The sequence below is a fragment of the Pleuronectes platessa genome, chromosome 10, assembly GCF_947347685.1.
Source record: "Pleuronectes platessa chromosome 10, fPlePla1.1, whole genome shotgun sequence".
Lineage (NCBI taxonomy): Eukaryota > Metazoa > Chordata > Actinopteri > Pleuronectiformes > Pleuronectidae > Pleuronectes > Pleuronectes platessa.
Genome location: NC_070635.1, coordinates 15,901,004 through 15,923,898, shown reverse-complemented (window position 1 = coordinate 15,923,898; position 22,895 = coordinate 15,901,004). Strand labels below are relative to the sequence as shown.

At 41.1% G+C, this 22,895-nt stretch overlaps 1 protein-coding gene across 5 annotated transcripts in view; it reads right to left on the bottom strand.

Annotated features, from left to right (window-relative positions):
* The window catches only part of LOC128449253 (protein MTSS 1), a 48,871-nt gene extending 25,976 nt beyond the window's left edge, over positions 1-22,895 (bottom strand). For all 5 annotated transcript variants that reach the window (XM_053432316.1, XM_053432319.1, XM_053432320.1 and 2 more), the window contains exons 1-3: positions 22,354-22,895; positions 19,888-19,949; positions 14,862-14,935 (exon numbers count right to left, since the gene is read on the bottom strand). In XM_053432316.1, coding sequence (XP_053288291.1) covers positions 14,862-14,935; positions 19,888-19,949; positions 22,354-22,425 — 208 coding nt within the window. In that variant the 5' untranslated portion in view covers positions 22,426-22,895. The remainder of the gene's footprint in view (positions 1-14,861; positions 14,936-19,887; positions 19,950-22,353) is intronic.

Here is a 22,895-nt window from a genome sequence, read left to right as displayed (position 1 = left end):
TGCTTTTACATCGGGAGATCTTTTTTTCTTCTGTCGCGTGTTATGCAGTAAGTGTCATCCACACACACACACACACACACACGCACGCACGCACGCGCGCACGCACGCGCACGCACGCACACGCACGCTTCTGATGAAACCAGTGGAGATCCCCTTTTGTGTTCTCACATCGGATTCTCTCGACCTCTTACAGACTTTGTACAAGGAGGCCAGGCAGAGAAAGTGCGCAGAAACTTCGGAGGCTCTCACTTTGACGTTTAGATTCACATATGCAGAGTTCTGCTGAGTTCAGTGCATGTCTGGAAGCTGCTTTACAGGCATGACATGAGTAATGTTTGTGAGAGAAATAAAAGAGTGTGACATATGCTTCCTGGAGACAAGCCGTTGAGAGGTGAAGTGCAGTTTATTACTGCGATCGCTAGAACTCACATGCTGTACAAGAGGAATACGAGGGTGGTCTCTCGACAGAGATCTCCTACAAGTAAACACTCTTCAGGCAGATTTGATATGCTAATTTATGCAAACTGGCTCACTGTACAAGTACAGTACTATGCCATGAGTGCACATGTTGACTTCAGCTGCAGTGCAATCCAATTCAAATGTAGGTCATGGAGGAATTTCATCCCCTCCCCTCTTCATTCTACTGTATTCCTTTGATTTTCTCCTTTGAGCTGTTCCCTCTCTGATCAAGCTCTCAATCTCATACCCCGATCTCTCTATGCTTGGTTTAGTTTTCTCTATTTCTGGTTTCTCTCTGTCCCAACTTAATCCTCCGCTCCCACCCCTCTTCTCTGATGTCTGTGAATGTGGTACCATAATGTTAACATGGTGCCTGAACTAATCTAGTCAGTAAGCAGTTGGCCAGTTCAGTGGGCGGTCAAAGTCAAGACATAAATAGGTGCGCAAAGAGACGTGTTCCATGGGAGAGTACATGATCGGAGAAGTGTATTTTGGTGAATTCCTTCAAATGTTATGTCTACTGAATGAATAATGAAAAATGTTTCATGGTGTTGTCTTAACAGAAAATATCCTTCCTCTTATTAATTAAAGGTTTGCCTGTAATCTTACAAATTCCATCATATAAAAGATAACTGAATTTGGTGTCAAGTCGTTGCTAAAATACGGATGGTTCTTGAAGTCATCATAGATGTCGTAGGCACTGATTTTTGTGAGACTGAAGAGGACAGCATTATAACCTACAAGACGCAGTAGTTTCAAAGTCAAAGAAGAAGAAGAAAAAGGAGGAAATAAGAAGGCATGTACAACAACGTGTGGAATGGCAGCTAAAAGCAAAAAATGATGCTACAATGCATTTTCAATGTGGTTATGAACAGATTGAGGGTGAGTGAGTTTCAGTTATAAAACCTACATTGTCCAAATGTTCATCTGCTGAAACGTTGGTGTTATTGTTTGTGAATTTCAACACTCTGGGTTGATTTCTACTTTTGGCTGTGGAATCCAAGTTAGTAAAAATAATCCATGGACTTTCAATGGTCTTGGAACCAGCATATTTCTGGTATTTTACCACTCCTAATATACTGCAATATGACTTGTTTTCTGAGCTGCATGTTTAAGGGGACAGTCAGGTCTTGAATATTTGGCTGCTATGAGGGACAGTGTATGTTTCGGCAAAATGCCCAATCTCTGTTATGCATGGGTGACCGAACACAAATACACGGGCTACAGTGAGTGGACTTTGGGAAAAATAGCAATTACCACAATTGCCATTGCATTTCTGCATCGTCAGCATTCAACACATCCAATGTGTAACGTATAACTGACCTGTAAAAGATTCAAGTACAACAACAACAATGCCAGTTGTGGTCATAGAGCTTCACTCACTGATAGCTTGTGCCTGCATTTTGTTCTACACAGCATGTAGCAGCTCAGCAGAAGCTTTAACTCTAGTGCTTGGAATCTAACCAATTAAAGCCACCAACAAGGGGGTTTAAGCGTGTCATAAGATAACCAGACACAGAGAAAGAGAGAGACACAGAGAGAACGAATGAGAGAGAGAGGATAGATTACCCTCGAGCCCACTCTTGCTCCTTTCCAGGCTCTGGTGCCCCACTTTTTCTCTAATCTTCCTTTCTGGTCCGACACACATTCCTGAGACAGATAGAAAGGATTTACTAGGAGCTCAACCAATGAATTCAGTGCTATTTTTTGGGTGACTACTGCCATCCAAATGTGTGGTATGCAGAACTGCGAGGCAGTAGCAATGATGATGACACTCAAACCATGAAAACCCAATAAACATAAAAGCGAAAGACTGTTTCTAAATTTATTTGACGAATGAGACACTGTTTGCTACAAACACAGGACAAATATCAAGTAACCATATGGTCATAACGTGCAAAAGGTCTGAAGTCACAGTTAATCATTTACAGTGAAGACAGCAGAGGTTCATATTTCAACAGCTATAACTGAAGACAGAAACAACTGAATAAACTTCAGTCTGAGTCACAGGGTTTGAGTCACGTTCGTCTTGTGTGTGAGACGTCGCAGCTGGAGTTGCCAGCATTTTTCAGTTTAGATCGCAGTTCTCCAATTCTTTTGAATGTGATCATTCTGGAGATATTAAATTCAAAATGTAGGTGCTTGTACTAAGAACAAAGGTTTCAAACAAACCCCAGAATAACGTTTCTACAACTAATACAAATATAAGCAAGAGAAAAACTAATTATTACGACAAACATGTGTACAGAAAAACAGGTAATGCAAGTAAGCCGGGTGGAGAAGACATACTTAAAACACAGGCACAGACCTTGTGAAAAGCCTTGAGAATAGTTTTAGGGCTTGTCAGTGTCAATGCACCATTAAGGGGCTTGTGCGAGAGATTTACTTGAAAGCAGCAATCTTGAAGCTATTTTAATTTTCAGAGTTTTGGTATAAGTCTAAACAATGAACTGTATATGGAAATATGAGTGAAGGAATCTAATGTGAATAAAATGTACAGTATACTATTAAATAAGTGCTAAGTCAAATCTACTGTAGCTGTAACAGGGTGGACAAGTAATCTTATCAATTTGAACAATCAATATTAAGACTGGTTTTAGAATGTGGAAAAGACAAAAGGAGGATGAGGAGAAAGTTTACAATTGGACACATGTCTATATTCAACTCGCTCTACAACAACAGATGAGTTTGACATATGATGAATGTATCTTTGTGAACCATGTGAGTTTCAGAAGTGTGACACTCGTTCCTGGTCATTTATTACTGGTAACACGTTTTCCTTAACACAGTTAGGAACAAGACAGCATTCTGTGGGATAATTCACAGACACATGAAAGCAATGAAGGTTCTTGACTAAATAGGTTTTCTCACATTACTTGAAATCAAACAGGGCATGACAAAAACCTGCTTTCAACTAAGTTTGGTGTTTAAAGCTACATCCACACAAATACGTATTCATTTTAAAACAGCACTTGAAAACTGAAACAATCTCCATCCAGACATATCTATGTAACCGGAAATGGATTAGTTACAGAAAATACTGTGATAAGTGATTGTGAAAAGTAAGACCAGGGAAACAAACTAGGCGAACATATCTGTCCACGTCGATAGTGTTTTCAAGTCTCCATTTAAGGGACTCAAAAACTCAGCAATTGTATTGTGTAAAGTGTAGTAATGAGTAAAGTGTTTAAAAACAAGGTGTTTTAGTGTGGATGTAGCCTAAATAACCATGCAACCTTTCCTTCCCTGTAGGGAGTGAGACTGAGAGGCCTTTAGTCTGGGAGATACTGGTGATAATTCAAACCAGAGACACTCTAGAGAGGCTGAACTGTTTGTCAGTAAAACACAACACTACCTTGTTTGCAATAATGACCACCAGATTACATCCACCATATGTGTGTCTGAACCCCTGGATTCGTCTAAATGTGCATGTGTGTGCTTGTGTAAAACTCCCATTACTGCCAACAAGAACCAAGGGGGACATTCTCCACCCTGATGTCACCCCACATCCATCCACCCGCCCACACACACACACAGACTACACACGCACACAGACACACACACACAAACACATCATTCATTCAGAGTGTTTTATGAAGTGTCTATGGGACGATGGGGAACAATCCAGTCACTGAAAGCTCACCGAGTCAAAATCCACCGACTGAGTAACTTGAATGGACTGAACACAACCATTATTTATCCATCTATCAACCAATACAATGGCTTGTATTATCCCACACACTCAATGATAAACTCATATCTATTGACTCTATTTAAAGGACACAGTTTTACGTGCATGTTCAGCCGAGTTTACAACACATTCTCTCAGCACTTTATATTCCTCAATATTAAATACTTAAAACTAGATAATAACAAATAGGCCTATTCGACTCCCGCTACCATTAATATATATTTTTCCATTGATTAATCTGGTGCTATTTCTCCAATAAAGTTCGGGAAGAAAAACCGATTACATTATGGCAGCCATTTATTAGACATGTATAATATGCAGTGTAATGTCAAAGTTAATATTTAAAGTATACCTATACAATTATAAACATGTTTGATAACAGAAGTTCTGTACGACCTGACACTTTCCAAGTTCACCTTTAAAGTTCATGCTGCAGCAGATGGCTCATGAGCCCAGTCACACTGCAGAAAGCTGATGATGGCATCCCACTGTGCATGTGTGTCACAATCTTTGTGGATTTATGCAAATGTGTAGCCGTTGCACTCTATTCTCAAGTATGACACATCAGCGAGTGGAAAAACCGGAGCACACAAACACACCTTTTTATTTCTGTTACTTCCCATCACAACCCAGCTTTTATTATTCCCGTTACTCTGGCGTCGTGGTGTTGCGGACGGAGACCGGCTGTGTGTGCACCTGGTCTCTAAAGCCTGGACACAGACGGGAGGTGAGGGTGTAGGTGCAGAGGAGAGGACACGAGGAAAGAGAGGAATTGAAAGGGACAATAAAAAGGAGGAAGAAGGAAAGGAGGGAGGAGCAGAAGGCTAAACCGGCAACCTTCAATGACTGGAACGTGATGAAATACTTATGAAGGGGAAACAGGGAACAAGTCAATAAACATGCTTGCTTGTTTACAGGGTGTTGGCTTGTCTCAGGAGATATCAAATATAACCACTTTGTTCTATTTATGTTTTCTGGCTGCAACATGACTAAGTTTACACTGTAAGGATTGCCAAAGTCAATGTAAAAAAGGACAATGCTTAATAGTGTTAAGATAGTAACTCGCTGCTGTGAGAAGGTAAAATGTGTATTATCCCATCAGGAGCGAGTTAATCAGTTCAGCAACTTGTTCAACTTCAGAAAGACACAAGTTAGAGGTCAGTTTGCTGTGTGTGTTTGTGCGCACCTGTGCGTGTGCGTGTGTGTGTGTGTGTTTTGAATTTGGGTTTGCATGCATGTCAGATGTACCAAATCCAAAGCTCACTGGTCTAACCAGGTTTATGTTTAAACAAAAACAGTGTGCAAACAGCGCTAACACACACAAAACAGTGCTAACACACACAAACACTTGTGCAGACACACACTGCATGCACGCATATCCAAGTGGACAGGATTCTTTAGTTCTGTGCCTCAAACTTAATTAAAAGGTGTAAAACCTTAACTACCGGCAGAGTTTCAGAAACACCCTCTCTGCCACCCTCTATGTGATTCACACATATAAACTTTGTTCACTCTTAAATCCATGACGATTTTAGAGCCAAACTCACTGTCGATGGGCAGATGTTCGTATTAAAGCAGATGGTTACAGATAAATCTTTCAAAGGAAGTTCCTCGTATTTTCTACGTTAATGCATTTTATAGTGCAAACTCAATGAGTCTACCATGAGAGGTGACAAAAGAGTTTGAGCCATAAATTCTCAAGGAGCAGAGAAAGACCAGCACTATATCTGTCAGAGGGATCTATTGTTTGCGACACCAAGAGAGGCAGGGATCATTTTGAGCATTCTGGTCAACATGATTGAATCTCTGCTTTTTGCTATGCAGGCCCATGTGTGCATGTGAACACCAGAGTGTGCAGGCTTGAGATAATCTGTGAGTCTATGCGTGTTTCTGTGTATTTGACCCATTAACTGATTTAATTGCTGGTTCCAGTGATCTGTAAGATTCCCAGGATGGGGTCATGGTGAACCGAAGAGAACAGAGGGTAGATTGAGAGGCATGGAGCTCGACCAGGGGCTGGTATCTAGGTCTGGGCAGGACAGAGGGCAGGAAACGTTCAGGGCCATGCTGGTGTTTGACTGAAACTGGGGAAATGGACAGAGTCCTTTCAGAGAAGGCATTGAGACAGTGGGTTAGTTCAGAATCTGAGGCTGCTCTGTAACAGAGGCCAAGTGATAAACTGAGCGGGGTAAAGACGAAAGGACTAGATTGTTTTTCCGTGGAGCTGTATGGGGGCCTATCAATGGCACAGAGGGTTCTCAGAGAAGTGAGCTAAATTACAGACAGAACTGGAAATAAGTCTGTTACAGACGTTTAGAGTTCAGTGCATTCCAAGTCTGTGTGTACATGATCACTGAACAAAAAGTCTGTGTGTGTGTGTGTACATCTGCATTCAGGTGAAGCTTACTGGATTATCTGGCATCGCAGTTAGTGGCTCAAAAGAAAAAGGGCACAAAAAAAACCATTGAGAATCAACCAGTTTTCTGTACTTACTGAACTCACACACACACACACACACTCATACACCCTTATTTATGTGCTGTGTTTGGGCTCCTGCATGGGACTAATTCAGATTCGAAAGGTTACAGAGTTATTTATCATCTTGGTTAATTTATGCACTTATTTCTAACCTCGCCAACTCCCATTTGCTCCAATAGTGCATAACACTGAGATTCAATAACATATTGATTTACCGTATTCTATGTCATATGCTGTAGGTTTCATATTTAAACTTTACGTCAAACCCTCAACTACCAAGAGTGAATATGATAATATCAGAGTAATAATAAGTGAATATGTCATCTACGCACGTAATAGAGACAGGCATAGATAATAGATAACAGTTGTGACAGCTTCTGTCTGACATTAGTGATGGGTACAAAGTGCATTACCAGATGACTGGAAATAGTAAGAGGTAAATCTTTAGAGACATCTGGGCTTAACGGCTCCACTCACTGACTATCTGCTTAACACAGCAACTTGAACTTCAGAGCCAGCATGAACAACTATTTATGCCACATGCTTGTAATCAGCTGTTTTAGAATTTTCTGTTTCAGAGTCATATTAATTTGGCGCAAAACACCACATGCAGTTTGATTGGATGAACACACACACAACTCTAACTTGGAAGTTATTTTCAGGTATTGAACTCATTGTTGGCACACAAAGGCCTCAGTGGAACTAAGCTATTCTATAAGGAGAGCCAGCACTGATATTAATGGGAGAGGTTAAACAATCAGCTGAGGCTAGGCAGCATATGGAGGTCAAGAAAGATGTAGAGCAGCCACTTCGTCAAAACTAGAAGAGCTGACAAATCTGCTGAGAAAAGGGACTGGGGAGGAGCAGTAAACCATATACAGTACCAATACCAATGAAAAAATCTGCACTGGAATTATTCTCATTAAATATACACCTAACCTTAGTGTTGATTACAATATTCCCAGTGTAAACTATTACACTTTTATCATGAGATGAACAAAAAAATATCGCCCATTTTGCCAGAAATTCCAGTAAATCTAATAGACCACATCCTCTTTTCAAGTTGTATAAAGGCGGCAGCTTACACAAACGTCCTGGGCTGCCCTCAGGAAACAAACTAATGTTTATGTTTGGTTGATGCTTTGTTTTTCTCAATTGTTTCTGATCCTGGAGGGAAACAGGCATATTGGATAAAAAACGACTATTGTAATAACGGCACCAGGGCTTGTGTTCTGCCAAACAAACAGGATGTGTGTCACACTAGGTTGATCTCATTTCTCATTTACATCAAGATAAAAAAGCCACTTATATCAAACTTGGGGAAACAGATATTTCTAAGGAATACATATGTTGATCACAAAGTGGGTATAAAATTACATTGGTAGTCTTTCAGTCTTTCAGTCTTCTCTTACTGAATGTGCTAATGTATCATACGTTGCTTTGTCCAAACGAAACTCTATTTTCATACAGCTACTAATTTCTTGAACCACAACAAGCATAAAAAAAGTCAAAATGTAACAGCTTACACATAATAACAGTCATTAGAGTTGTTGATGTAATGTTCTTTAAATTATTAATTATTTTAGAATAACTGGAAAGGCGGTTGCATCTTTGGGGTAATTATCTGCTCTAGAAACACTTAAGTACGACTGTATAATCTTTTAAGGTCCAAATGGATGCAACAGGCTCCTACATGCTGGCTTTGAGGTAGGTGTCTATTTCAGCTCTGCCGATCGAGACGTGTCCAAACAGACTCGCATTCTACAAGCACACACTGTACATGCTAGAATACTGACTCTACATGGAGAGCAAGTGTCCTGACAGCTGTCAACCCACAGGTGACACAGCCCTAGATATTTTTAAGAGGGAAGTCTGAGTGAATATGCAATAAGCAAGTAAGGAGCAGAGGTGTGTAATTTTTCCAATCCCCTTAACATTTTATACACTTCCAAAAGCAGCCTGTGTTAATTGCATACTTGTACCACTGTGCAAGCCAGAATAACAGCTCTAAATGAGACACAACCTAGTTCCATGTTGTTTTTTCCGAGGTGGTTCTCAAGATCCAGACACTGGGATTTAAAGATGGGTCGATGGAAGAGTCCAAAAAAGCCAGACCTCTAATTATGTCTCAAATTAAAACTGGTAAAACTTGCTCTCTACAAAGCTAACGAGACGTCAAGATGCTCACAAATCTTCCTACAGGACGTCCCTGTCTGCATACCAGTTACATACTTTCTGACTCATACAATAGTTCTCAAGGCTCTGACGTGAGTAAATACGTTTCAACTTTTGCTCTCCCTCTCTGGTCGGTTGGGTGGAGTGACCTCATCCCTCTGTACTGCCTGTCAGCCATCAGCTGTTTCTCTGAAGCTGACGCAGTGGAAATCTCACTAGGTAAACGAAGTACCACAAAGAGGTAACCCTGGTTTACAGGAACAAGATAAATACAGAGAGGTACAGACACAAACACACACACACAAGGACATTATACAAAGAAGGAAACCATGACAAGATTAGGTTGGACACAAAACAGAGGGAAAGCGGGAAACTACATGGAAAATGAACTGACGCTTGATAAAACAAGAGAAAGGATTATTCTCTAGAGTTGCCTCCTCTGTTCTCTCTTTATCTCTCTCTCATCATTTAGTCAATAGGGCTTTGTTTCATTCATCCCCACTGACCAGGGCAGTTCTCAGTTTTTCAGATGGAGGGAACATAGCTCAACCGGTCTGGATTTGTCTCATGCAACAGCTGAAATGGAGCTAAAATGAAGAACGTGAAATGTCAAGTTTTTATAGCTATTGGTCTGGCTTTATGTAACCATCGTAAAACAATATTAGTGTTGTTTGTTTTGTTCTACAAGACATGTTAATAAAATTAGAACAACAACAATGAAATATTTTCTTAGAAAATCGGGTCATGTAGTAGTCTGCGTTTTTGAAAATGATGTGCTCAAACATTAGCGGAGGACTGCTCTACTCCTCGCATAAACTTCAGGTATAGTACAATGCAAGAGCACTTTAATGGTTGATGCAGCATATACTTCTGCAAAAGAGCACCCTCTATTAACTGGGTCCATCTTCAATGTTTTCAACTGCTTTAAAAATAATTGGATCGTAGATGCATCATGACAACTGAGCCCTGATCCAAGAAACATACCATTTCTCTGGATTACTGTGGAGGGCTCTCCACGGCTGACTACTTTCATGCACTGCACTGAAATCACATACTGGAGGAGGTGATAATTAGTCACAGAGATTATTGACAGACTCAAATGTGAATCAATGTGCGTCATTCTGCTCATTTTCACACGTTTACTTTGACCAAGATTAATAAACAGATTCCAACAAGTGCACTCTGCTCAAACACGTCTTTATCCTCTCTGCGTTAGTCGCTGCCTAATTCAAGACCATCAAAGGTGGCCATCTGCATATGGAGAATAAAGTTAAATAGAGAGATTACTAAAGATTCATTAGACAGTTAGACAACAATTACACAGACACCTCTTGGTATCCGTTTGTTTTTCAGTTTCCTGGATGTTGTTCCACATGGCCTTCTATCAGAGCACCTCTATGGAATCGGGCCAAAAAGTATTTAATCATTAACTCTTAATGACAGTTCAAATCCAATAGAACCATTTGACCTATTTCAGTAAACATTGTACGTGCGGGCATGAGAGTGGGCCAACAGTTCATGGATAGATACAGGAAAATGAGAGCATGTAATGTTTTCTGCGTTGTTGGCAGGTTTAAGGTTCATAAAGGAAAAAGAGGGACAGGATAAATAAGGTCAAAGAAAAGGTGATACATAGAAAGAGACCGAAGAGAGGAAAAAAGTGGCAAATGAGTTTGGAAGACTTAGAGAAAGTAAAAAGAATATGTTTTGCAATCAGTTCCTCAGGAAATAGGTCAATGAATTAGTGCAGCGACAGAAAAAAAACTTAGGATGTGACCTTGTGTCACCTGAACTGCTGCAGGTACAACAGATTTGGATGTGTTGGGTTTAAAAATTCAACAATCTCCTGCCGTGGATGAACCAAGGTTTTAAACATCTCAGAAACATTGACATGCAACACTACCCATTACAAGTAAAAAGTCTTGCTTCCTTACAAGTTCTCTCCCTTTTAGGCCTTTTAGGTCAGTGTCTTAGATTGGGTTTTTAAAGGTGATAGTTTCACTGGTCCTATGTGAGTGCTAATGCTGGTATCTCAACATGACAGCACAAACATATTTCAGTGGCTTTGGGTTTGTGTAGAATGCATGAGGTCAAAAATATGTTCAGGTCACGTCTGTTGAACCTCACCGTTGAATGACAAATATGTGTTTTTAGAAAATGCAGACTGTTTTTGGGGGATCTCTTTTGAAAACAAATGCAGTAGCCAAAGCTAAGCTGCCCGTGCTCAGCACCCACTGCTAAAATAAACTCGGCTGCAGGGACAAACACAGACGATAGAAAGCAAACAATGGGATGAAAGAAAATCTACATAGGGATATGATTTAAAAGATCTGGAATGGGGATGCTCTTTATGAATAAAGCTCAATATATATGAACAATTTAGAAACTGATATTTTTAGAATAATCTTGACAAATAAATAACTGCCTGGTTGGGAGTCCCAGGTATGTAACCTCTGTGGGGTCATTATCAAGGCCGCCGATGTCACTTGGTTTCTTATTATCTCCTTATTAACAAACCAAGTGACACCAGTGGCCTTGATAATGACCCCACAGATGTTACATACCTGGGTCTTCCTACTGTTCAGACAGAACAAACGAAGCCTTATTATGGATAAGAGGTGAAACATCTAGGTCCAGTTGCCCTGGATTCAACTTCTCCTGCATAACCATGACCTGGTTGACCGAGGATCTTCAGGTACAAGAAGGAAAACTACACAGATAGGCTGTGCAGTGGAGCAAAAGGCAGCTGTAACAAATGTAGAAATGAGAAACAATGTGAGATGCCAAAGCACACTCCAATGTTCTTTATCAGGCTGAGAGAACTAAGCAGAGTGAATGTGCATGGAGAAAGTCCAAATTCAACAGCGAAACAGGTGGTTTCAGCTAATCCTCTGTGTGTGTGTGTGTGTGTGTGTGTGTGTGTGTGTGTGTGTGTGTGTGTGTCTTTTCTGCATAAGAGGTGTATAATCTATTTGTATATGTTTGTGCACCTCTGTGTTCACGAGCAGTTGTTTGTATATCAGAAATATGAACGTGTACAGGTAGTTTCTTCTATTAAAGAAAGCAGATCCAGTCTTTACTGAGTATGTGGCTGTCAACTTCAATAGAGCCAGAATAATAGAACTCAACAGAGGCAAAGCAAGGCTTTTATTTTGAAAGCTTAAGTCTACTTTTCTTTCTTTTGTTCAGACTTTCCCCACTTGGCATTCCAGTTATTTAATTTCACTCAACTGTAAACTAATAAGCTGGAACTCAACAAAAGAATGAAGGACATGCACATCTCTCATTGTGAGTTTATTCCTGTAGTACAAACTAATTATTACATCTTGCCTGCGACTTAGCCCAAGTATTGAAAAACACTCCAGCAGTGTCTCAGATTTTTCAGGATTCCTGCTATTTGTTGAAACCATGTGGTTCTCATAAATCAGTCAGAATAAACCCCTTAAACAAAATGCACATCCACAAACAGCATGCAACAATTGACAACTATAAGAAGCAGCAGTCTTTCACTGCCGCATTTCAAAAACTCAGCCCAAAAGGATTTCTACTACACCACAATGATGAGCTCATGCAATGAGCATTTACTCATATTTACACTAAAAGGTTGTTTGTTTCACAAAGCTCCCACAGGGAGACATGAGACAATTATTGCCATCTTTCATTATAAATCAACATGGATGTGGATCCAAATCATAAACCACTTGCATTAATGTCAAACTACAGCATTCTGTGCAATTTATAGCTTCAGTCTTGCCTCTTTTATATACCTCTGCGCTCACGTGTGACCTAAATAACACTTTCATTATGACCAATATCAAGGATGCCTTTTCTGATCATGCTGCTTTACTGATAGCACTGATAACGGAGCAACTTTCATCTGAACACCTATCAGCATAATTGCTTTCAAATATCAAAGTCTTCTGAGCAAATAGATAAACGTTTGAATCTTTATGAGCAACCATCACAGCCAATATCTTCAAAGCGAAAAGCGGCAAAACCATTTACAAAGGTGGCTCAAAGTTTTGTTGTCATGATTGAGAGAATCTCTGGTTACCTTTATGTAACCAGAGATTTACTTTTTTTTTTTTTACTGTGAGAACATTAACAGCTTCTCTATAGCCATGAACTCCAGAAAATGTCCAGAAATATTGTGTACAGTTTTCCGTTCACATTGTACAGATCGGACTTGTGTGCAATAACAAGAACATTTACCAAGCATTCAGGCTAGGACTGGCATCTGGGTAGAGCATGCAGGAGCCAGGACATTATATTTCCGTTTTAGTTTACAGCACATACACACCAGCATTGTCCCTTATCACCAAAACTCTTGAATCTCTTTGTCTTTCCAAGTTGACATCCTCGTCTGGGTCCTATACTTGTATGGCACCTCCTTTTAACCCTTGAATATTTGTATTTTTCAACTTTTGCCTCTGTTAGAAAAGATCATCACTATGCCCAATCACTCGCTCTTAATTTCCCTGACTTTTTCTTGCTTCATTGTCAAATTGGTTCCCTCGATCATTAAGGGGGCTGGAGTGAGCCTCTGAAAATGTTCAGAGCTAACTCGGGCATTTGCAATCTCACCTTCAGCCACTATGGACATTTTCAGGAAAACATCCGGACTCCGGTACACGTCTGAAAGCAGCCTATGATGTGGTGACTGTAGGAAACTGGTTGAGACTTGATGGCACACAGGAGCACAAGTGGTCGGGGGAGATAGAAAGTATGAAGGAAAGAAGTCACCATCAACTGTGTGTGTATATACAGTACGGCCTCAAAAGCCTCTGGCTAATTGTAACAAAAAGAGAAAATGTCTTGTCTGTCAGTCTACAAAACCATGCAGATTCTCTTTAAAGACGACTACCCCGGTCACTCCTAGAGGTCCAATACATGCCCCCAACAACAGTTTTTGTAGATACAGTAGATTCCAACAGTGCAGAAATTGATAAATTGTTGTATGAGCTGCTGCAAAGAATAATCAAGTGCCCATTTCATATCAGCTACACATAATATTTTCATTTGATTATTTAAAAACACGTAACAATACTAAGAAGAGGATGAAGATATTAATATTAAAAGCTATTTAACCATTTAGGAATGTATAAACCTATAAAACTGTCCCTTTAATGGAGCAAAGGAAAACATGGTCTGTAACTCTGGTCATTATAATAGCCTGGTAACACTGTCAGATAGACAGGTTACCTACCTGTATTACAACTCATTACCCATGCTCCTCTGTCTGCTGCAGAGCTCAGCTGTGAAATGAAACATGAGCCAACGAGCACAGAAACGATAAGGGTGTTATGTGATAGTGTTTACCTTGGACAAATTATGAAGAAAAGGATGGGGAGGGAAAGTGATGTAAGATGACGCAACGCTTTTCAGCTCAGTGAATCTGACTCCTCTACAGCAAACATTCATAATGTGTGTGTTACACGGAGAGAGGGAGAGGAGAGAGAGAACGATGACTCCCCACACTCTCCCATTTCTCACTTGCACTGCCCCCCTCTCTTTGTCTCTACAGTGAGTGAGGTGATGAATGTGTGTGTCTGTCTCAGTTCCTATTAATAGTATGGAGCAAGGCTGGAGGTGTCAAAGCTAGAGAGAGATGAAATCTCTCACTCTCCCTCTCCCTCTCATCCCTTCTCACACAAACACACACACACACAGAGTTGAAGCAGACACTACTGGAGAGCCCAGATGTAGCAGGGGTTCTGTATAGGTGGGGGGTGGGGGAGCAGAAAGCAGAGGAAAATAGGGGTAGAGGTCGAAGACAAAGCCAGCAGCAGAGCTTCAAACAGCACACTGACGGATTTACTACCCATACGATAAAGCAAACAACCCACAGAGCGTCTCAGCACGGTGGGGTGAAAGACTGGACTTGCAAGGTAGAGCTACACAGACAAACACACTGACACATAGGTGCCCAGACTCACACACCATTGAACACTGAGTTAACTGGTTCAACTCTGTAAGCCCACTCCTGATTCCTTTAAGACATGTGGTATAGCTAGAGAAAGAACCTGTCAGTCTTCTACATCTGGTTGCATGTTCCTACCTCGTGAGTTGGTAGCGAGGTCGGCCACTTTCTGGAAGGCGTCCAGGAAGACAGCCACGGCAACTGCTGTCGCTCTAGGAGATAAGAAAGGGTTTCAGTTTTTTAAAAAAAATAACGAAGATAATTATCAGACTTAACAGATATGAAATACAGAAATATATCATCTTTTAGAACAAAAAAGACTGTACACACAAAAGCAAATATTCCATTGTAATACTCTTAAAGGAAGCTAGATAGATAGTCAAAGGATAATGAAATTTGAGTTTGCCACACTAACAGTTTACAGGTCAATGAAATGATCGATGTGGGGTGTATCAGGGATCCAAAATGAAGCAGGGGCCTGTGGCACGTTTGCAACTCATACCTGCTTATCTACCATCTTGCACGGTTTGCCAAGAAAAATGGCAGTATTACATACTGCATTCACAAGAAACTGAGGAGAGTACAAAATCCATTCCTCTCATGAAAAGTAACTGAAGCTTGGTGTAAGATCACTTTATGTTTTCAGTCATCACAGACACCATTTTAGTGGTATCCCAACTGATTGCCTGTCTGGCCCTCTGACTGACCAGTTACTTTTTCTAGCTGGCGACAGGCTGTCCCAGTGGAGGGAACAAAAGGTGTGGCGTCTACTTCAGATACAACACACCTCTTAGGATCACAGGTATGGAGATGAAAGACACTTGGTACGTGTGTGTGGGCATGTGCATGTGCATGTGTGTGATATCGGATCTCCTCGGCAGAGACAAGACTATCTATCAGTCGTGAATGCGACACAAAGAAACACAACTGTCTGCACATTTTCAAAGGCATGTGGTGCCACAAAAGCTTGTTTGTTTTAACTCCAAGTACCTTAATGTGAAAACACCTGTTATCTTCCATGGGCCAAAAGAAAAGCTTCAAACCCCAAGCTGGGAATTTCCATAAACACTCAAGATGCCCTTCACAACTGGGCAAACCATGAGCTGAATATTGGAAGTGGGTGACTCAAGTTTGACTTGCAGATGGAGTCACAGTGTTTTTAATGTTAAGTGTACAGTGTGTGTTTTAACTTGAGGATAAAACAGTAACACAATGGTAATAGTGTCATTAAAGCATTGGCTTTGAGTGGGGTGATTTCTTTTGATATTCTCAAATGGCAAAGGAAACACATTTTACATGTCAAGGTCCGACATCTAAATATGACGGAGTGCTCTTTTCTCCTTTTTTCTCCTGTTGTCTTCCAGTCTATGCAAGCGAGACTGAAGTGGCTGGGCAAATCCATAGCAGGGCTTCGTGTGGAGTTCATGTTTGGTGCACTTTCACATATGTGTGAACATGCATTATGTGTAGCTGTCACTCCGAAGCTATTACGCAAGAGTATCCTTCGTGCATGTACACCCTTGCTTCATTCACAGATTAAATTAATTCTGTGGGAAACGCTGCTTTTAATGCAAGACTTTTGTGATTAAACTAAACTGAAGCTGAGTTACAAAGTATTTTTTTAATCTCAACTGTCTCAAAACTCACAAGTTGTCAGCCTTTTCAACAATTTACAGTTATCTAAACTAATTTATATGCCTTACCATTCTTCTACATTAAAAGCGTTTTCCAAGTCTTAGCTTCAAGTCAATGATGCAACAATCATTTCCATTATCCATTATCAATCTCAATGTAGTATTGGCTAGTAAACGGTGTGTTGTTGCAGAGCTGACCAGAAGATCCCTGGGTGTGTCCTGCGAGTGGAAAAAGAAACATACGCAAAGGCTCACACACAGATTCCTTTCTATTTCCAGCCCAGTGTGGGCACCAGAGGAACCTCCGGCTGATATCTGCCTCCACTAATTTATAACATGGACACGTTGGTCCACGGATCATACTTTACAAGTACTCACAGCAAAGTCTTGTTCAGTCAAGTTTAACGCATTAATTCAAAACAGGTTTTTAGCGTGGAAGTGGTTTGAACCCAAGCCTGCTTTTAATATCAGAGGCACCAGTGCACTGAAGTACAGTGAGCAGTGGTTAACAACTACTAGTAATGATCCTCCGCTGTAATGTGTTCCATGCTTTTACGAGAGAAACACTAAAATATTAAAGTGGAGTATTCATTCACTACACTTTCAAGTACACTAAACAGACAGGGAATAGTCACAGTTGTACACGCCACAAAGAATTGTTTGAGGAAAGAAAAAATTTTCCTTGCTCAATTGACAGTGAAATCTGGGAACTTCTCATGTTTTATTTTAAGATATGACAGCGAGCCAGAAAGTCTTAAGACTTCTGTTTGAAAGTGACATCGCTGCCAAAAGCTGCTCCAAGTTTAACGGACAACACAGTACTTCAACAATGACCGGACTCCAACCATCGGCCTTAAAACACCCCCGTCCTGGATTCAAGACAAACGACCAAGCCATAGACATAGTCGAAGAGCGGCGTGCTCTTTCTGACAATGATGCATTCTATTCTTACTTCAACAGAAACTAGAATGTAACAACAGTTTATGTGAATCATAGAATGAGATTGTGTTTTACCCCACTTGTTTCAGGTACAACATGCCAAGACACATGACTCATGAGATAGTGAGATAGTACTCAATGAACCAGTCTATCTGTAAGAATCTGGTGTCACCCTACTGTCTGAACACTATCAACCTCCTTCCTGAGACCAAGTTACATTTGTAACCATACAGTTACTCTACTGAATTTCCTATATTTGGGGTGGTCTTTCCTCCACAAACTGAGATCGAACCCAGGAGGAGGGAGGCCTGGAAGTGAGTCTTGCTCTGGCACAGCTGCATCAACCATGACCCACCAAACAGACCGAACACTGACAAGTTAAAAGAGGACTGTGATTATAAATCAGCCAGTCAATATTCCACCCAGCCCACTTTCTTCAAAGCTCTTCTGTGTGCATACATGTATAAGACTGTATACAACATGTGTGTGATGGCTGTTTCAAACCAGAAGACCATATTTGGACCAAAAGAAAAATGACAGAATTGCCCCAACACTGTAATTGGTTGATTTCCGAGTTGCTTTGTGAGAGGGGAGCAGAGGGGCTAAATTACAGAGTAGTCGGCCTCAGGACGTCATTACACAAACAGACATATGCTGCTTCCACTGCTGGCTAGTCACTTAGCGAGGCCAAGGAGGGAAGGTGGGTGTGTTTGTGTTTTACTGTGTGTGTGTGTGTGCCCCTCTATGAAGTCAAGGCCCCAGCCAGATTACAGTGGTCGTTGGGTGGGGGGTTAGGCTGCAGTCAAAAGGGCTAGTTTGGCCACATTTGAGAGCAGCTTTAAAGCAGACAAAAAGTCTTATTTGTAGGTCACCGTAAGCAAGCCCACACTTATTAGGGCTTCAGCACCAAGGGCATCTTTACAGCCATACGCCACAACCACTGCAGCCTGGAGCAGGGCGTAGGCCAGGTTTAATCATAGTGTAATGCTTAAACATTGGTTGTCTTTCTATGAATGGCACTCAACTCAATCTGTTAGGGAGGAATTGATCTTTTCTGGGACAATTGTTTTATTAGTCAGAATAACAGCATCAAGCTGCTTTCAGACATTTTCCTGAAATATTCCGAAGCGGCTGTATTTGAGAATGCAAATGTCCCGAGACATCCAAACGTTTCCCGGAACGTTTGCTGCCGGGCCCCGAGTGAAATGTCCAAATGAGCCCATGTGAAATACGGAAGGAACATTTCCAGTGAGCGAGTGGGACATTTCAAACACGTGGCAGACGACCAAGACTACAAATATCTCAGGATGAAAAAGAGGAATCATACATGTATAAGACGGCAACAAATATGTCAAATTGAGTCTTAAGACTTAAGACAACGTTTCCACTGCATTTTCATCATCAAGCAGCCACTAACCTACTATGACTGCACAAACCCATCTCACTGACAGTGTAGGTTCAACTAACATTCTCACCAGCACAATAACCGGTACATTTGTTCTTTCATCATTGCCCTGGTGTCCAGACACACAGGCATCCTACTGATGAACAACCAGTCATTAGCAACAAGGCCACATACACTCCCCTGAGCTTTAGCATGGCAAGGTCACATATTTAACCCCAGAATGATGGGGACACTTGAATAACATATCAGCATTAATCAGGCTTAATACTGAGAAAATGGAAGAGTGGGAAACTGAGTGGCCCCTGGAAAGTATTGCTTAATCCCAGAGCCTTTATTCAACTGTCAGTCTTAGTCTGTCTGTGGACACGTGGACACTTAAATGGCTAGAGAGCTGCCATGCATTGTTAATCAAAGAATAATTTAGACCACAGGACATCCGTATTAACTGTAGTTGCTGGACAATGAGCTATTATTTCAGCTGTCATAAGTTGTTTGTCACATGACACGTGGCCACTTAAAACCTACTAGCAAAGGTGGCTGGAACTGGCATCCATTGTTAGCACAAGACTTGGATAACTCTGGCAGGAGGTGTTTAAATTTACAGCATTGGAATGACAAATTAAATCAGGCTTAAAGAAGACTAAATGGGGGAGGACAGATATCGAACTCTGGAGACTATTAATAAGACATTGGGCTGTCAGTGCTCGTTTGTCTCAGGACAAGTGGCCATTTAAAATTTCTCCGGAGATCAATTGACACCGACATGTAAAAGCATGGAAAATAATACTTAATACTTTAAATACCGTTTTACACAACAGTTTATGTGTATCTGTAGGGATGTTAACATCAAAATTGTGTGAACATTTTCACAAATTTATCCACATTTTCATGCATTATACTAACAGCTTGTGGCTAGGTGTCATTCAACAATTGGAGAAGAAGGTGGTGCTTTGCTATGAAATAAATATAAAAGCCCTAGCCAAAACCCAAACAAACAACCAAACAAAACAAAAACAAACAGGACAATGTGGTGGAAATATGGCATTATTCCTCATTGCTCCCTGGAAGAGCTAAATTAAAACGAGAAGATTTTGATATCTCTTCTTTTTAACTGTAATTATAAGTAGTTTGTGTTATCAATAAACCCACAGAAATGGGTTGTATGTGCTTACAGACACACTCTCACCTGAGCTGCGACTGCAGTTTGCCGGCCTTGCTGATAAAGTCCTCCCAAATAGGATAGCTGCTCTGTGGGGATAAACAAGAATTACACAATCATCAGGACAGATTTCAGAATTCTCACTGTTACACAACAGTTCAACAAACATGAGGCCATACTGATGCCTCACATTACCTGCAGAGCTAACCAAGCCTAGAACTTATTCACAAAAGTAACCCTATGTCACCTCCAAAAATATGTTCTTCCATATTGTAGCCAGTGAACCTGAGGGAAGCTCAGAATTTACGATACAGGATGAAAATTAGTCCAGCAGGATTTTAACAGTAATTCTGAAAGCAGAGTAAGATCATAAATTATTTCAGAACCTTTCCAAAAATCTGGTTTTCTACTTTGTTTCTTATTTTATTAATATATTATCTATTAATGGGAGGAAAAAAACATCAGCACCATGTCCTGCAAGTGTTAGGTTGTAAAATGGGTCACGGGCCTCTTTTGGAAAGATCCCTCCACAACAAGGGCACTAATAGTATGGTATAATGAGCCTGGTTCCCAATGGGACTCTAAATTTACCAAATTCAGGTCCAGGGCTGAAAATAGTAGAAAGGAGCTTTTTTTAATGCAAAAACCGACCCGAAGAACATGTGGCCTAATGCACCGACAAGAGGAGGCTAACACAGTAGTAAGGCCACACACGATAAAGTGATGAATATAGCATGAGCACGTTTGTCACTGATGTGCTACTACTGTCGAGGGCCTGAGGAATGTCATGTAATGCTGTCAAACATTACACCCAACAGCCATCTCTCTACGTACAGTCTCTCTTTGTGTCTCCATTACATCACTTTTATTCCTTTTGTAACCTCCACCAAGAAGGTTATGTTTTCATCTGCCATTTGTTGGTGTCGGACAGATTACCACAATACTCGGGGGGAAGAATGCGGTATGGGTCAGGGAAGAACACATTACATTTTGATGAGGCTCTAGATCAGGGCACTGGTCCAAGAATGAAATTGGACTTTTTCTTTAACATTGAGAAATAGGTCGTTTTATTTAATTTTGTTGATATTTTCACTGATTTCTCAAGGAATAGTATAGCGATCTTGATGAAAGAAAAATCTGGCATATTTAGGGGACTGATATGTATGAGTGTGGGAAATTGCGTGCAGCTTTATTGAATGTCTTCTGCCTTCCCTCTCATCATTGCCTCTGCTCACCATCTGATTTTCTATCAATCTATCTGTCTGCTTGTGTGTGTCTGTATCTATCTGCTCTACGTGCTTCAGTGCAGATAACAAAAAACTCTAGCTCCTTGCCCGATGATCTGCATTCCTCTCTCTTGCTCATAGATACAGTTCAAATTCTTAAGTTCAAGGGAAATGTGAGTGTAAAACTCCATCTGACGTAAAGAGCCCAGCCAAGATTTGAATGTCACATGTAAAGGCGATTCAAATGACACGATGCATTTGCATGTGCTCACTGCTGTCCTCTGTCAACATAGTTACCTGACAGCTCAGAAAAAAAAGGGAGAGAGGCCCTGTGAGCCACCTGCAGTACGGTCAAGTGAGACATGGCTTAGAGAGAAGTGCTGACTGTCTGGGCAGTATTCATAACAAACCTTCTGACTCCAGCGAGACCTGATGGCTGGCCATTTGACCCTGCACATGTCAGAGCCTTCAGAGCCTGTTGGTGATTTTCTACCCTGGCAGCTACATTCCCTGGATTCCTTTGGCAGCTGGGAGATCTACTAATTGTCTCATCAGCCGAGCTCCGTCAGAAAATAGTAAAATAAAAAAGGGCTGGTGCCCCCACATGTTGTGACTGGTGATTTCCCTTATTTAGGCTTTATCCAGCAGCATCCTCTTCATAGTGGAGCAAGTGACGCATGTGTTTATGGGTAGAAATGGAGCATGGTGCAGTCAAATATGATAGAAGAGCAACTAGAACCAAATAAAAACAACAATGTAATTATTCATTTATTTACGTGTCTGTTTATTTACCTGTCCTGTCACTTAGAGTGGTCATTTTTCAAGTGGAGCACATACTTAGAATATGCATGTAAACAAGCTTGTTGTTAAAAATGAAAAATTAGAACAAATCCAAGGTTAATGTATATTGGGAAGAGAAACACTATAATAGCTGTTATTAGCAAGAAATAGGAGAAATTTGCCTAAATATTTTTTATTTTCAACTTAACTGCATTAACAACTTTTAAACCTAAATTGAAAAGGTGAATGTTCCACATCTCTAAATTTAGAAGTTTAAGTTAGTTCCTTAAGTGAAATGACTAGCTCAAGTTAAATGAATGGTTAAAGTTAAAGTTAGCCTTTACTAACACGGTTCTTGTTGAGTTTTCTGCTGAGGTGAATCCAAACGTAAACCAGGCTCACGTTAACCAGTTAACTCGCCCTGGTAGTTAGCCGTAGGTTGAGACTGAGTGTAAAACAAAACCAGTAGAGAGTTAACCAGTCTTACTTTCATGTCTGCGATGACCGTCTGGAAGAGTCCTCCGAGCGCGCTGCACTCCTTGTCGATCACAGCCTCCATTTTCAGGACCAGCTCCAGCGGTCCGTGCCGACTCGGTGAGCCGCCTTCAGTTCGCCACCTCCGGGAAAAACACTCAGAAAAACTAACTCCGGGAGGCAAAAAAAAACGAACGAACAAACACGTCGAAACCCGTGTGGGGTGGTTTGTGTTGTCCGGACAATGGAGACCAACTTCTTTATCTAGGAGAAACACCAGCTCGGCTCCTGCTCCGCTCACTTCTTCCAGTCAACAGACGGGACGAGAGGAGAGATTTAAACCCCGCTCTCCGCTCCACTCCGCCCGGGTCAGAGCCATGTCGGGACCGCGAGGATGAGTCTGGCTCTTCCGCTGTTTACTGCTGGAAACTCAAGTAGAATCAATCCCCGGTGCTCGGCTGGTTCGGTGGCTCCGTGTGTTGACAGGTAAATACCGACAGTGTTCAGTGCCGCCGATCCGCCTGCTCCACAGGCTCCGCACCGAAACACGCGTCA